Here is a 15535-nt window from a genome sequence, read left to right on the forward strand (position 1 = left end):
ATGAGCAAACAAGTTGTAAAGTGAATTCGAGTGTGACGAAAACAAGTGAACTCTTATAAAAGGAAATCTAATCCGCGGCTTGAGGCGTGTCTTGTTATGTCCAGGACCGTTCTTAGACGCTCACACCCGGAACAGTACGTTCTGTCCGTTCCCACCCTCTCATTTGTTTGAAAGCATCCATTCACAGAGCAAAACACCGAGACCAGCGCCTTTCCGCGCCGTCAACACAGCAGAGAGGTGACACAGAAACGACCACATCGGCGAGAGTCAAGACTTTAGCTCACTTGAGTAACAGAGTGTACATTTTGAACATTAACCAAACAGCACAAAGATTTAGGAGCACGTCAACATGTTAGAAATGAACTCAGGGAAGTGGGTTAGTAACAAACAAACAGCAGGGAAATGTCCAAGCATGACTTTATTTACAAGCTCTCTTTGTTTTGCTGTTGGAGCAGCAATGAGGTTTCAGGCGTTACGGTCTACGGTGCAGCCATGTGAAAACAAAATGCCTCACTTCAGGACATGCCACTAAAGATATTACGTCTCTAATCTCTGAGGCTAAGAGCCGATTGGACTGACAATACACCTTCAGTAGCCTCAACCCGTTTTAAATGGTTTAGTCATCAGCACATAACAAGGGGATTTTTGTTGACAGTGGTTTTATTATAGTATGCAAAGTAACAGTTTATAAAAAAAAAAGAAAACTACTCACACAATAGTCAAAGTGATTAAATAATACATATCACATTCAGTATCTCCAGATATATTTTACACTCATGACATGAAACCATAAAAAAGGAATATAATGTATGAACTGAAATAAACCATCTCCTTTAATTTGGATGATTTCTTAACCAAACGGCATCTGGGTGTTTCTATTTAAGACGGCGTAAATCCCAACAGCTGTTCAATGGGTTTGTACCGCCACTCATCTGCTTCCAGCTCCTCCACCAAGCTCGCCAGTTTTTCCATTCGAGACACTTGTTGATCTGGAAGAACACACGACACTTACTTTATTAGGGAACCAGCTTTTTCATGGATCAACCAAAACAAATATTGCATATATAGTTGGTGACTTACCGTGTTTGACCTGTTTAAGTGTGGAGGCAACTTGGTAGCTGAATACGGACTCGCATAAAAATCTGTCAGAGCCATCTAAAAAGAAAGACACACAAGTTAAATGCTGGTGAAGACATACTTAAAGCGTTGGTGTTCACAAAGATACGAGCTCACTGGTGTCTCTGAATTCTACTTTCATGCTAATCCGAAAAGAGAAGTTGAATAAACAAAGAGGAAGAACTTAAGACCGTCGGCATTACTGCAGTCCTATTCATCACTGTGTTGCACCTCTTCCTAACTGGACGCCATGCGAACGAGCGAGCATCAAATTGTAACAGTTTTTCCCAATGTAGACGTCCTAACCTTCTCCGTGCATGAGAGAACAGGTTAAGCAACTGAAATGCTCTCTCTGGCTCTATGTTAGCGAAGTTTCATGAACCTTCTCCTCAATCATACCAATTATTTTGACTTTCGAGCTTTGTGATGTGACTTTATTATAGACTCAGGTTGGTGTTACTCATCGTTTTTATATGAGACTTTCTGAAAATGTCCACAAAACAGTAGCAACACTTGTCAGAGTTTGGTCTATATGTTTCATTCAGAAAACCGATGCTTAGCTGTGAGACCTAAGTGTAAATTTCGATGTACACGACTCAAATGTCATGAAGTGCAGTGATTGCATAAGGGGCACAAACTGCTTGAGACTATTTGGCCCGGTGCCTTCTCAGTGTAAATGACCTGTAACAGAATGAACCCACAGTGTGTTGTCTCATGATATGATTCTCATAACATCTCCCTAGTTAGGAGGAGAGAGGCAGCTGACACACAAGATGCCTTTGGCTGTGTTTTATCTCACCTTCCATCATTTCACCTGCTCCTTTAGGATATGTGTACAGGACTTTTCTTGGAGGGATGAGCTCTGAAGCACTGAATCCAGAGCCTGTCACCGAGCTGCCACTCACACCTCCCGCAGAGGAGGACGAAGAAGAAGCTGCCATTGAACTTTAAAAACACACAAAATAAAACATGTTGTGCTGTTATTACCATCGCTTTTAACCTGTTAAAACATAAGTATGGTAGGCAAGCATTTCAGTTTCCACACTCTATTTTCTCACTATAGCCACACAAGACTTAAGCTGAAGTTAGTACGTTTGCTTTCCTTGCTTTTATTGTAAGGTTGCAATCCGATATGAAGTTATTAACTGCGACAACAATGCTAAGTGGCTAGCAAGAAAGCTACCCCCCCCCCCCTCCTGCTAGCGCCGATGTAAGCAACGGCCATTCACCATTAATGTTGCCCGACTAAATATGGAAATAACTTACCTTATTTAAAATAATATATATGTTAAGTTCCTGTCGACGTTGAAGTAAATCTATAACGACTTTAAGTCCGTGCAGTTGGTTTATGTTGTTTATTTTTTCTTGCCACTAGTTTACGACAAAGACAGCGTTTCACGTTTGAAGCGACGGCATCATTAAACACAGGACACTGGCTGTCGTAAAGCAGGGAAACCGAAACGTCAACGAAGTAGCAAATTAAGTGTTTGAAATACTACATAAGCTAATTCATTGTTCGTGTAATAGTTCAGAGATATATTTGTGTTGCAGGGTTAGAGCAGCTGACGTCAGCTGGTTGACAATATGGACGTTTTACGTCCAGCTCTTATCAATATAAATGGGAGAATGTACCGAAGGAATATCATTCAGGAAGAACACTATGAGGAAGAAGAAGATGTGTCATACACGGGACCACCAGGTAACTTGAGTCCTGTTAAGTCTATTTGTATGTGCTGCCAGGCAGTAGACAGACTTGTTAAAAAAAAAAAAATCTGTAATACATCTGTAACGTTATATGTGTGGTTCTAGCCTGTTTAGAGAGTGAAGACCTTGCAGAAGATGAAACCTGTGATACCATCTCCATTGAGCAGACTGATAATGGATACCGCTGTGCTATCGATGTCCCAAGTGTTCTTTACAAGTGAGTTTAACTATCCACTAAATGCACAAGTTTTGATTGTGCTGCATCAACACAACATGTTTTGTTTCTAAACAGCGTACTTTGTTTGTTCTACAGATACATCATTGGGAAGAAAGGAGAGACACGCAAACGTCTGGAGTTTGACACAAAGACATCTATCAACATCCCAAAACTAGGAGTGGAAGGACAGATTGGTGAGGATTGAGAGCATCATAAAACAGTTCCTGAAACAAAAGATTTCCACCTCAACTTTCTTCCTTTGTCCGACAGTTATCACGGGTTCCCATAAAGCTGCAGTCTCATCTGCAGTCACACGAGTTGAGGTCCTTGTTGACAGTTTCCGGAAGAAGCAGCCTTTCACGCATTTCCTGTCATTTCCTCTGAATGATCCAAAAATTCAAGAAGGATTCCTGAGCTTTAAAGACGAGGTGTTGCAGCAGTGCTCACAGGTACTGGAGAAGGAACATGGATGGTGTGGATGAGGGCCAGTCGGGGCCATGAGTGGTTTAAGATCAGCACATTATAAATTAAATATTCACTAATTGTTGTTACCTGCTGTGTAGGATAATGGAGTAGAGGGAAGCATCTTTCAGAACCCGGCAAAGCTTCACCTGACAATCGGCACCCTGGCTCTATTAAATGAAACAGAAGTGAGAAAAGCGTGTGAACACCTCCAAGAGTGTCAAAACTTCATCAGGTATTTGCCAAAAAAAAGGTTATTTTATACTAAGATTTAAACTGTGTAACTATACAGCTTTATATTTTATTTGAGGTGAAAACAACACAAAATACTGCTTTAAAGCATAAATCTGGGGATATTTCATGTATTTGTTGTTGTGAACAAAGCCCTTGAAAGGCCATCAATGACTTAATCCTACAAACAATTATTACATGTGTAGCCAAAGCTTGATTTAACATATTCCTCATCGATGAGCCACACTGTTGCAATGTGTTCATTACTGTGAACATGTGTGTACATGCACTGTGTTTTATATTAGGGCCGTCCTCAACCAAAGAAGTTCTTCGTCGTCCAAAAGCACCACTTTACATATTGTGTTTACCAGACATGTGCTTATGAGCTTCTTTGAAATAAGTCATTCAGCATGAAAAAAAGACTTATTGACTAAAGAAATAGGACACCAAATAGGCCTCCTATGTTCGCAGGTATGACGGCTGAGAGTGGGTCAAAAACAGACTTCCAAAATGGAGATGGGGCGGGGCAAGATCAAAACATGTGGCTGAACTTAGCTGGCCCTCAGTGACATTTATCACAATTTGGATCGGTGCCAGGAGAGCTGTGAGCTAGTTTGCTTGTAGACCAGTGGACTCCGTGTACTACTTTGCATTGTGGGACTGTGACGGGCACAAATATATGACGTGTGGACACGATTCAAAGCTGACTGCCAAACCTCTCTATCTCTATATTGAGATCTGTGGTAGTTCTCACTACCACTAAATCCAGGGCAGAAAGTAGGCCCCCTCCTGTTTGAGTCACGTTTTCTAAAACTTCTTTGAAGACATGATGTACCCTTTTTCTTTTTAAAGAAAGTATATATGTGTGACACGTTTTTAAAAATAACATCTTCAGTAACAACAAACAGACTTTTGGCTGGGTGCCACAGATAAGGTAAGTTGGGAAGTACTGAGACACAGACTTGCATTGTTTGTTTTGGTTTATTAAAAAATTAAATAACACCTGCTTTATTGTTTAATATCTAATCAGATTATGTAATTATATCCTTTTTAAATGCAGAATTAGATTAAATCGGATAAAATTCTTATTATTGGATCAGATAACTTTATAAGTGCACTCAGTTTCACATGCACAAGAAAGATTACTTTGAGTACAACAGAGAGGAAACAAAGGAACCATTTTATTGCTCAAGATTCAGTGTCTGAAAGCCATAACTGCAATCTGCTTGTCGCTGTCTGCCATCAGAGACATCACGGAGGGAAACCGTCTGCCGCTGGAGGTGACGGGCATAGAGTACATGAACGATGACCCAGCCATGGTGGACGTCTTGTATGTCAAAGTCAATGTGAAAGACAGATCGGACAAGTAAGTGGATCGGCAACAAAACGTGTGAAAAATGACATAGATTTACAAAGTTGCCACTTTTTTTTTTTCTTCTTCTTCTCATTGCTGCTCTTAAGGTTGCAGGTGATTGCGGACCGGCTGGTGGAGCACTTTGTCGCCGCCGGGCTGATGGTCAGAGAGTGGGACCGAGTGAAGCTGCACGCCACTGTGATGAACACTCTGTTCAGAAAGGACTCCGCAGGTAAAGAAAGAAACATGCATGCAGCGTTATCTGCCAGCAGTTAGGGTAAAAAAAAACAAGGTTACTTGTCACATATTTGCCAATGTCTCCTCATTATCTCTTAGCTTGGACCTGAGCTGCAGTGAGGACAAAGCTGAATCTTTAATTACAATAACAAATTCCTGAAGGCAGCCAGTTCTCCGTTTTTGGCCACAGCTCTGTTTACGTCCACCGAGCGTCATGATTTCCAAGTACTCTGACAATGGCGCCATTCAGTTTGTCCGTGGATAAAGTCCAGCTCTAGTTCTCACATTTGTACTGAGCTGACCAACAACACAACACACCACACAAGGGAGGGGCCGTGTTGGCCACAATTTAAAACCCAGTGTTTATTCTTCTGCTTTAGCCCGTTTCACAACTGTAGCAGCAAGTAAACATGTTTATTTGTTCAGGAGAGACACTTTTGGTTTTCTTACATTGTTCGGCTTGTCTTATGCATTCTGGTGTTTTTTTTTCTCCAGTTGAAGACACGGGCGGCCCCAAAAGACAAACCACCAGTGAACGAGAAGCTTTTGACGCCAGAAGCATATTAAAGGTTCGAGGAAATAGTTACATGCAAACATTCAGACTTTTGGATCGATTTGAGTTGAAATGAGCAAAACATGCTATAAGAAATGTTAAATATGTGGAAATTAACTTTTTTTCCGTGTTGTCTGCACATTCAACACATATAGGATATAAGAGCTTGCCAAATAATACCTTTTAAAAATAGAGAGATTTAGGTCTTTTGGGGGGGAACTCTCTGATTCTACTCTAGCATGCAAACAAACATGTTCATTTTGGGGCTGACTCCTACCAGTCATACAGGTTTTATGATTTCAGGCTGGTATTAAAGGATTTCATTCCAAGACCATCTGCGCTATGTAATTAGACGTAAACCCACCTGATCTGTTAGAAGGCAGCAATCACAAACATGTTTAGTATTTAAATCTCCAGTCCGTCAGTGTGTGAGGTTCTTTTTTCAGCTGAAACATCGACACGTTTTACTGCAGATATTGTTAATCGTCGCTGTAGGAAAAGCGCAGGCGTTACAAATCACAATAACGATGACGCCGTTCTATTCAGGTGTCCCAGTAAGCGGAGACAGCGAGCCAGAAGCTGATGCAGCCAAATTGAATTAAGCCGTCTTTAATTAAATTATTTACACCTGTGCTCTTCCTTACTTTGACATTTGAGCGAGACCTTCAGGTACAGTTCCTTTGTGTGTGACACCAAGTCGACACTGCAGATAAAACAGAAAGCTCTGAAATTCCCCTTCCTTTCCTCTCTGGTGCAGAGAAGGTCTTTGTTTGAATAACACAATCCTTCATTTTCTTTGCTCTGAAAATGACACGAGGGTGCTTAGCAAGTGCTCAGCTGCCTTACCTTCAAATAAGGGACGATGATGATGTTTTGTATTATTGGTGTTTTTATTTCATCATTTAAAGATATACTGTTTTCATTACAGAAATTTGGTGCTTATCGTTTTGGAGGGTGTGAGCTGAATTCTATCCTGCTGTCTCAGAGATATTCGGCAGATTGTTCGGGCTACTACACGTCTGCAGGCAGCGCCAACTTCTCATGAGTCCAACAGGACCGAGCAGATTCTGAGGTGGGAAGTTAAGAATGAAGAAGGTTTTCAGCAGAACGTTGAAGTGGTCTTCATGGTGTTGTCCAGTAGGTGGCAGCATAGGGTTGTTCGACCTGCATCTGAACCTAATTCTTTGCCTTCTAAAACCCCTTTAGGAACAGTTTATGCAGAAACATGTCACGATTAGAGTGCAAAATTATTGAAAATTCTGACTAAATCTCGCTGAAAAGATGATGCGTTCATGCAAAATCACTCTGAAATGCAAAAGTTAGTGCGATCACTCATGCGTCTGAGTGAGTAACTGTGCACCTCTGTGTCTGTCCACGGCTCATTCAGCAAACTGCACAATATCTCAGGTGGCCAGTTATCCTGCATGCTCAGAGACCTCATGTGGTCGTGGTTATTCGCACTTTCGCGAAACGCCTTCTATTTACAGACTGCATGTGAACTCCTCACTCGCCATTCTTAGTCGGCTAGTGATGACACAGCTGACAGCTGTGTGCCTAAGCTATCCTTTTGTGAGTGTTATTCGTTCAATCACACAATACAGCGCGTGTGAGAGGGCACCTTTCTAGTTTTATGATAGTGAGAATCAAACATTTGGAAAATATGAAGTTTACAAGGAAATGTCCGAACATTCGTATCTGTTGAAAGGTTCTGGTTTCACACTGATGATGTATTACCCATTTCCTTTCCCTCGCACGGCCTCATGAATGTGTTAATGCATCACTGACGTGATTTATTACACCAGTCTTGTTTTTTGTTTTTGTTTTTTGTTTTCTCTCCACCTCTTGCATCAGTGTCGTCCCCGCATGAAGCCACAACCCTGTTCCCACTCCCGTCTGTCGAGTGTGTGTCAGCGAATACAGACATCGGACACAGAGCCTGGCCACTTGCTCTCTCTCTCTCTCCTCCCCCCCCCCCTCCCCCGTCAGAGCGTTTTCCAGCCGGCGATGTGCTCTGCTCGGCATTCAGGAGGGCAATCGCAGAGCGGCCAAAAGTTACACTGATGGAAACTGAGGGTGCTATTTGTTTGTCAGCTCAGCCATCCCGTGCTGTCCACCCTCCCCATTTCAGCAGTGGTGTGACTCCTTCCCCCCCCCCCCCCCCCCCCCCTGTTGTCCTGGAGCTATGTCAACAGACACAGGGACATGCAAATGTCATCATCAGGAAACAGCCCATACATTGAGAATGTTATCTTATCAGACCCACGAAAAGGCGCCTAATTATCCAGGCCCCGTCTCCTGAGTGCATGCTTGTCTGTGGACTAGGAGTATACTGTATACTCATCCTGCATAATGTCACTCTCAGGTAACCGATACAGAGAGGATTCTGGGAATTGCCAACCCTTTGCTCATAAGCAGAGGAGGAGAGAGAGACGGTGATACGCAAGCTAATGAAATTCATTGAGACTTTGTTTTGGCAGGGACGTGATTAAGGATGCGCTGGACAGATGTCTTCACTAATGATCGTACTGAAAACACACATGAAGGAACATAAGTCATCCGCAGACAGATTCAGACACCGAAGACATTTCATTTGTCTGTTATGAAGATGTTTTAGTTCAATGGCCATATGTTTTGTTGCATAGATCAGGAACGTATTGGACTACTGAAATGAACGTTAGTTTTTCAATATCGGTCAATTATTTATTTAACAATCGTAAAATGTGAGAAAAATCGGGAACACTAACTAACTAACCCTAACAGCTAGGAGGACATTTGTATGTGTTTATTAACGTACATCATTTTATAACTTCTGTGACGACATATTTTATATTATTACAGGTTTATTTTCACCATATTGTCATTCGTCATATTATTTCCAATACTTATATCCATTTGTAGAACGTTTAAATGCTGCTTATCAATGCAAGGTGAAATTCTTTAAATCACTTGTTTCGACCAACTAACAGGTCACAATGCAAAGATATTTAATAATGCATTACATTTACATTTGAGAAGCTATAGAACAAGTCAATCTTTTGGTTAATAAATTCAGTGAAATGATGATTCATGGCCGGCCATAATAATGTACTTTCGATATGCCGTGAGAAATGATTTGGATTGACTCAACAGCAATCCTGTTGCTTTGTCGTCTGTGTGGGTGAGCCTGCTTACGCACTTCCCGACATGCATACTTTTTCTGTCCCTGCCACATCACTCACCCTGATTAGTCAGCTCTGTGTGCTTCCTGCTGGACAAACTTCCAACCTGGCCCCTTGAGAGTTTGGAGACTGGCAAAGAAATCCCTTAAATGAGCCCATAAAGCTTCCATTGAACCTTTCATTAATGAGAATTCATTCATGTTTGCAGCTGAAGTCTTGTGTTATCTAGTATTGTTTAGGCCTCTATCCAATTTGCATATTTAATTTCATGCCAGTTTTCAAAGCAGCCTTTTTTTTTTAAGCAAAGGCTGTTTTTGAAATCGGTCTTACTTGATCAATTGTCAAACTTTTTTTTTTTTTTTTAGCACATTTTTTCGGGTTTTGATATTCATAACCGCACTCTACAATTTCTCACAGTGTGATTAGAAATTAAGTTTTCATTCAGAGGAGCTGGCGTTAACATCTGCTGGCCGAGTGAAAGATGATGTCGGACAGACGTGACCTTTTTAATACACGAGATATGTTTGATTTGTATGCTCGGAGTACTAACGCACACACGTGAAATCGATTTGAAGTGGCCAATTACTTCTTAAGGTCACGGGGAGTTTTACCAATGTGTGCCTTTTTTAAGCGCCAATGTTGATCAGCTTCATGGAATATTCTGATCCAAATCCAATTAACTGAAAAGGTGAACTTGACGGCAAGGAAGCACTAAGATGACATTTCAGTAGGTCGCCTCGCACTCCTGGTGTCATGGTTCCCCGTTAACAAGCTTGAATCCTAAGATTGTTTCAAGAGGGTCTTTTGATCGATGAAAAAGAAGTTACAAAAGGTGCTCCATAAATGATCCTGCAAGACGAAGCCGACCAATCTCTCAAATTGGATATTGTTAGCGGTGGAATATGACAGCGCGCCCTTCCCTTCACTGCTCTCTCATGTCAGCATGCGACTCTCCAGCTGAGTGTCGCCGCCGTTTGAATGTCACACCGTTACCTCTGTCACTAATGGGCACGGGCGGCCTTGACGGACAGCCGAGGCGAGGGTATTTGAAATGTCTAATCTGTGTCTCCAGCGAGGAGGCAGGTGATCGCTGCAGCAGCAGCTCTTTGTCATTCAGAGGGCTGAGGCTGAAGGCTGCCTGCAGCTGTCCACGTCTGTTGACTGCATTCGCACAGGGAGGAGAGCGGCACAAAGCCCGAGTGTTTGAACAGCAGGTATCCCGGGCTGCTGTTTACTTTATGTACACTTTGCACTGGGCGCGTTTTAAATAGAGCTGCAGCTGTTCATTTAAAATTCTCCATTCATCTCGTAGATAATTGTGAAATGTATAAAATGTCAGAAAATACTGAAAAAAAATGCTCCCAACAATTTAAGATCATTTCTTGAAATCGAAAGATATTCAATGCACAATGATAAAAAATAGAAAAGCAACAAATCCTCACGTTTGAGTCGCTGGAACTACTGAATGTTTGGCATATTTTATCTATAATTTGCTTAAATGATGAACCATGAAATCAGTTTGTATATCAGCGCCAACTTACAGACTGTAGAGGCAGGATGGCAGCCTTCATTTCAATTTCAAATTCATTTCGTCAGTCCAGACATGAAAGCAGCACGGATTGATTTCTCTGTCTGCTTTGGGGCAGAATAAGAAGCTGTAAACCCAACACTGACATATTATCACCTTGCAACGTTGTTGTTGTGTTAGCAAACAGTTCCCATTATTTCCAGATGCAGCCGACAAGGAGCAGCATTATTCATTTGGACTCGTGTTTCTGTCCTCTTGTACACCTGAAGTCCAATATTCACTCTCCTTTCATCTCTGTTTTTCATCTCCGCCAGCTCGTGAGGGAAATATCTGGCTCTTTAAGCAGCTAAACGCTCCGTTATGTTCACCAGATAGCCGCTACCACCATGATGCTCAGGCTGAATATGCAGAAGTTGGGGCTTTGCTGCTGTAAACGCTCTCTGTATCGGACGCTATGAACCCTTAAACAAACCGTCCTCCTGACTCCCTCTTAAATCCCTTCACACAGCACCTAATGCTGTTACTCATTGGAAGGAATCGATTTTTCGATTCGTTGATCGACAGAAATTGAATCAACAATTATGATTGAGTGATTGTTGTAGACATTTATCAAACAAACATGTCAAACATTCACTGATTCCAGCTTCTCAAATGTGAGGATTTTCTGCTTCAGTTAGTTTCATATCATTTTAAATTGCAACATCATTTTGTTTATGGTCTGTTAGTCAGGCGAAACAAACAAATATGATGTCCCCTTGAACATTTTTCACTATCTTCTGACATTTTGTCGACTAAATGATTGATTGTCGATGAGAATACTCATTATTTGCAGCCCCAGGGTGCTTTAAAGTACAAATATTGATCACTGACTGTGTGTTGCAGGTCACGGATGAACATGGCCGCAGGATGAGACGTGTTCAGTGTGGCCTGGCTGATGAAGAAACTCAGTTGACCGCAAATCGCTGTGGGGTTGTCGTTGCTGAATATTTTACTATAATCGGCTGGAACACGGAGTTGCCTCATTGTAACATTCTGTTTAAATACAGGACTAAATAAATGTGTGTAAAGCATCCAGCCTTAGCCTGTTGCAATTAACTGCTGTGTACCAGGATTTCCTGAAGCGATCCGCGCGGAGTTGTTACGACGTGAGAATATGCGCAGCCCTGATAAGCAGCGGAGCTCGCGTTGAGCCTCCGTGAGCTATTTGTAAGACGGCAAAGGGACGTGTTTACAGCAAATATTTACAGATAAGCAACCCTTCAAATTCTACTGCTTGCTGTCTTGTCTGACGTTGTTCTCAACTCTCTTTGTGTAAACCGATCACGGCGAACTGATGGCATCAGTTAATCCCCTTTACAATGAAAGGCCCTCTTCCACGGCGTGACTCTGATGTGTAAAAGAAGATGTTCTGTGGGGGGTGCTTCTACTCTTACAATATTAGATTACGGGATTGTTATAATCACGTGACAATGTGTACACACTCGTTTCAGTGATTTAAGAAAGCTGGTTTAGCTGGGCGACTGATCCGGCCTCCGTGGTTTGGTACCAGTCTGGTCTCTGGTGGAGATCAGCTGACGGCTGGTTGGCGCAACAGTCGATCAATCAGAGGTGGGATGAAGAAAGGGGAAGTCATCTCCTCGCATAGCTACAGTTATGACGAAGAGAAATTCAAAAGAAAGGCACACACTCGTCTGCACTAGGTGACCTGCAGAAATAATTACTCTAAAAGCTCTAAAGTTACATTGTATGTAGTAAACATGAACTGCCCCTAGAAAATGTGCTAAATAAGTGAAACCGAGCAGTAGTAAGAGACCATGTGTTCAAGATGAATGTGTCTTTATCCCAGTTCTCCGCACGTACATTTGAGCATCTCGTAATTGAAACAAATAAGAAACACTGTTTCTCCATTCAACAGCAACACCACATGCCTCTCGGCCACAGACGGGGCTGTCAAAGTGCTCGCGGCATAGGATGTTTATTTCTGCAGGGCACAAATGACAGTCTGCACACCGTTGGGCTCCAAATGAGTAGTTGATGCTGAAGAACATCTTACAGATCCAAACGTCCTGAAAAGAGAAATACAGCCAAACGGTGTGCAATGCTCCTTTATGCCCTGCAGTGAAGTCATTTGTCATCTCTTTGTATCTTTGCCTGCATGTGTGCACAAGATTGACTTGTGAAATCCAAGTAAACTGGTGTGATTTGAATTGGGCATTTAGACTGATCGAGGGTTGGTACTGCTGCATTTAAAGTGATGGAGGGACCAAGTCACAGCTGAAATGACTAATCTGGCAGAGACATTGATCTGACTGAGAATTCAATGTGATCAGCGAAGCACGAACATGCTAGAAAATCCTTTTTGCCTGTACCTAATATACTGTATGAAAATGGCTCCCTGTGTGATCACTAGTCCTTCGGGGCTTCCTGGTCACTGTGCTGCTACTTCAGATATTGATGGAGCGGAAGAGCCGAGCTCATAAAAGCTGTCTGCAGTTAAAAAGAAAAGGAAAAAAAGAGCTCCTTTGAGTATTCTCATCCTTAAACATTACCATCTTAAGAGATGAACCACTCAACGCTTTCATCAACATGTTTTCCATTTGCTGTTCTGGCACACGTGGGATTTTCCTCAGGAGACCGGAGAAACAGAAACAGGCTTCCTCATAACATCTCAGCTCTCAAACAATCTTCAAAAGCTAATGGTGCAATGCAGAACACAGTCTTTAAATGCTTCCCAGCTCAGCTGCGTGACCATTATTCTGCAGCACATTCACCCTGAGCGTGAGGTGACTGACGGCGACCTCTTGATGTCCAGCACCTCGTACGGTTGACGCGCACGGCTGGCTGACGCTGCTGGACGTTTCTCCACGCTGCCCTCGCTTGCCGATCCTGTAGCTCTGCGCGCTCATGAAGGCCAGCATCTGCCACATCGACTGTTTTGATGCCAGTGTCGGAGTCAGTTCGGCCAGCATCACAGGAACGCCATCCTGCCCCTGGCTATATACTTGGGCCTCGGGCCGATATTGGTGACCTTAAACCCTAAAGAATCTGAGCAGGGTGCCGGATTACGTTTATCTTCATGGGGATGAAATAGAGAACGGAGGGAGCGAGGTCTCGAGGTTTTGATGTCAAAAACCCAAGGCTTGTATTTTGCTGATTTACAGGGAAGTGTGAGACAGTTCTCTGTTTGATGTGCCACTTATACACAATTTGGTCTTCTTTTTGGGGAGAAGTGAAGAAGGAAATGGTTATAAATGATCACCTCTTTAATGCACGTAAGCAGCCAACATAGAAAATACTAAAAAATACCACTACCCTGAGTTGATTTGAATGCTTTTATATGTACATACGGTAAGAAATGTTGAATTTCCAGAGAAGTACCACCTCTGGAGAAATTGTCCTACACCTTGTATAAAATTGTCATCCATGTATGTTTCTAAGCATCTGCCTTGGACCTTGAAATCATATTTACAAGGATTTGAAGCAGGTAGTGTGACCGAGGTTGGACTACCAACTGGGAAAAGGAGGCGACTGCCCCCAAAAGCTCCAGGCTAAATATGGGTCAATGGTTTTGTGCTAATTTAATTGAAAATTAGTTTTGCTATATCACTGATGAAGCTCAATATCAGCTGATAACAAGAGCCTTTAGTTTGACACTGCAGGGCCATAATAGGCCGTGGTATGACTTCATTGTGGTGGTAGGAAGGCATGGAACAGGACATTTGAAGACATATCCTGAGGCTTTATGAAGTCACAGCCAATTGGGAAACTTTCTGTATTTTCTGACAGTTTATAATCAAAAGATGAATTGATAATGAAAACAATCGTTGTGGAGGAATGTATTTTTGTCAACTGTAGTCCTGTCATTATTTCATTTCTTAAGGAAAAAGCATGGTTCTTCCTTTTGTATTTGGTCTTTAAAATGCATTGAAACCTCCAAATGAAAAGATTGAATAAAAATAGTTGCATTTGTGTTGGATTTGATTAGTTCGTGTGATGTTGCTGCTGAAGTAGGCTCCTCTCTTTCCTCTCCTCTCCTCTCCTCTCTTTCCTCTCCTCTCCTCTCCTCTCGTTCCTCTCCTCTCCTCTCTTTCCTCTCCTCTCCTCTCTCTCTCTCCCCCTCTTTCGCTTTCTCATTTCTATTCAGTCTGTGGAAGCAGCAGCAGTAGCAGTCGTGTGTGAGGATCCTTGGCAAGAGGACAGCAGCAGCAGCAGCAGTATAGGAGATACAGCCCAGACCGAACTGCCTGAGCAACATGGTCGTTTTAAGAATCGTCGCGTGCCTGTGCCTGCTGGTGCGCTTCTCGGTCCAGGTGGACGTGAAAAGTGGGAAAGTGGGAAAAGCCGGGAATTTCATGGAAGATGAGCAATGGCTGTCAACCATCTCCCAGTACGGGCGTAAGATGAAGCACTGGAATCGCTTCAGAGACGTGAGTTGTGTATTTTAGTGTAATTACGCAAGCGTGTTTTGTCGTGTCTCGTCGCGTGCTGCTTGAGATGCTCTCCGTGGAGGTAACAACGCGGGTTGTTTGCTCAGGTGATTTTGCGCACAGCTGACTGCCGCTCTCCGAAGTGCACACACGCGCAATATTAGCAGTTTGTGGTGGAGAAATACTTCAAAAAGATGGAGATATCGCACAGGATAGCATGCTCCAATATTGTGGGAGAGAATATGAGCGCGTGCCCTATGGAATGATTTATTTATTTTTGGCAAGGTGCCTCATTGTCTCATACTTTATCAATTGGCTGGCATGCCAAGCAGGCTATATTTCATAATTATGGTAGAATTGCCACTTTTATCTCTGGACCTGCAACTCAGAGGAGATCTATCACATTGGCCCAAGTATTTCCAAGCTCCTTCTGGGTAACTGCTATTCAGGACAGTGTCTGTATTCACTGATCAATACCCATTGATCAGCAATATTGCACACAACATGTGGGGCTCACAGCAGCAAGACATCGGGTGTTTATTCCTTCA

The 15535-nt window shown here is 42.6% G+C and overlaps 3 protein-coding genes across 3 annotated transcripts in view; 2 read left to right on the plus strand and 1 right to left on the minus strand.

Moving 5' to 3' along the window:
• Positions 1–347: 347 nt before the first annotated feature.
• Positions 348–2506, minus strand: anapc16 (anaphase promoting complex subunit 16). The gene is made up of 4 exons (XM_079293102.1): positions 2383–2506; positions 1916–2061; positions 1081–1155; positions 348–989 (listed from the first exon to the last, which is right to left on the minus strand). Exons 2-4 carry the CDS (start codon positions 2055–2057, stop codon positions 880–882), a joined length of 327 nt encoding a protein of 108 aa, XP_079149228.1. The 5' UTR covers positions 2058–2061; positions 2383–2506; the 3' UTR covers positions 348–879.
• A 65-nt stretch (positions 2507–2571) lies between these two features.
• Positions 2572–12130, plus strand: ascc1 (activating signal cointegrator 1 complex subunit 1). Its single transcript, XM_079293565.1, has 10 exons — positions 2572–2815; positions 2926–3037; positions 3134–3231; positions 3308–3486; positions 3601–3734; positions 4977–5096; positions 5192–5316; positions 5817–5890; positions 6803–6946; positions 11443–12130. The coding sequence occupies exons 1-9, from the start codon at positions 2701–2703 to the stop codon at positions 6917–6919; spliced, it is 1074 nt and encodes a 357-aa protein (XP_079149691.1). The 5' UTR covers positions 2572–2700; the 3' UTR covers positions 6920–6946; positions 11443–12130.
• A 2598-nt stretch (positions 12131–14728) lies between these two features.
• Positions 14729–15535, plus strand: part of LOC306795019 (testican-2) — a 31998-nt gene continuing 31191 nt past the window's right edge. The window contains exon 1 of the mRNA XM_079293344.1: positions 14729–14996. Coding sequence (XP_079149470.1) covers positions 14814–14996 — 183 coding nt within the window. The 5' untranslated portion in view covers positions 14729–14813. The remainder of the gene's footprint in view (positions 14997–15535) is intronic.

The sequence above is a fragment of the Melanostigma gelatinosum genome (assembly GCF_949748355.1).
Source record: "Melanostigma gelatinosum genome assembly, chromosome: 21".
Taxonomy (NCBI): domain Eukaryota; kingdom Metazoa; phylum Chordata; class Actinopteri; order Perciformes; family Zoarcidae; genus Melanostigma; species Melanostigma gelatinosum.

Excerpts from the sequence above, each read along its gene's own strand:
- ascc1 (XM_079293565.1), top strand. The coding sequence starts at position 2,701 with ATGGACGTTTTACGTCCAGCTCTTATCAATATAAATGGGAGAATGTAC. Across the intron at positions 3,232-3,307 it reads AGGAGTGGAAGGACAGATTG|TTATCACGGGTTCCCATAAA; the intron begins GTGAGGATTGAG and ends TTTGTCCGACAG. Across the intron at positions 5,097-5,191 it reads GTGAAAGACAGATCGGACAA|GTTGCAGGTGATTGCGGACC; the intron begins GTAAGTGGATCG and ends GCTGCTCTTAAG.
- anapc16 (XM_079293102.1), bottom strand. The coding sequence starts at position 2,057 with ATGGCAGCTTCTTCTTCGTCCTCCTCTGCGGGAGGTGTGAGTGGCAGC. Across the intron at positions 1,156-1,915 it reads AGCAGGTGAAATGATGGAAG|ATGGCTCTGACAGATTTTTA; the intron begins GTGAGATAAAAC and ends CTTTCTTTTTAG. Across the intron at positions 990-1,080 it reads ACTTAAACAGGTCAAACACG|ATCAACAAGTGTCTCGAATG; the intron begins GTAAGTCACCAA and ends GTGTTCTTCCAG.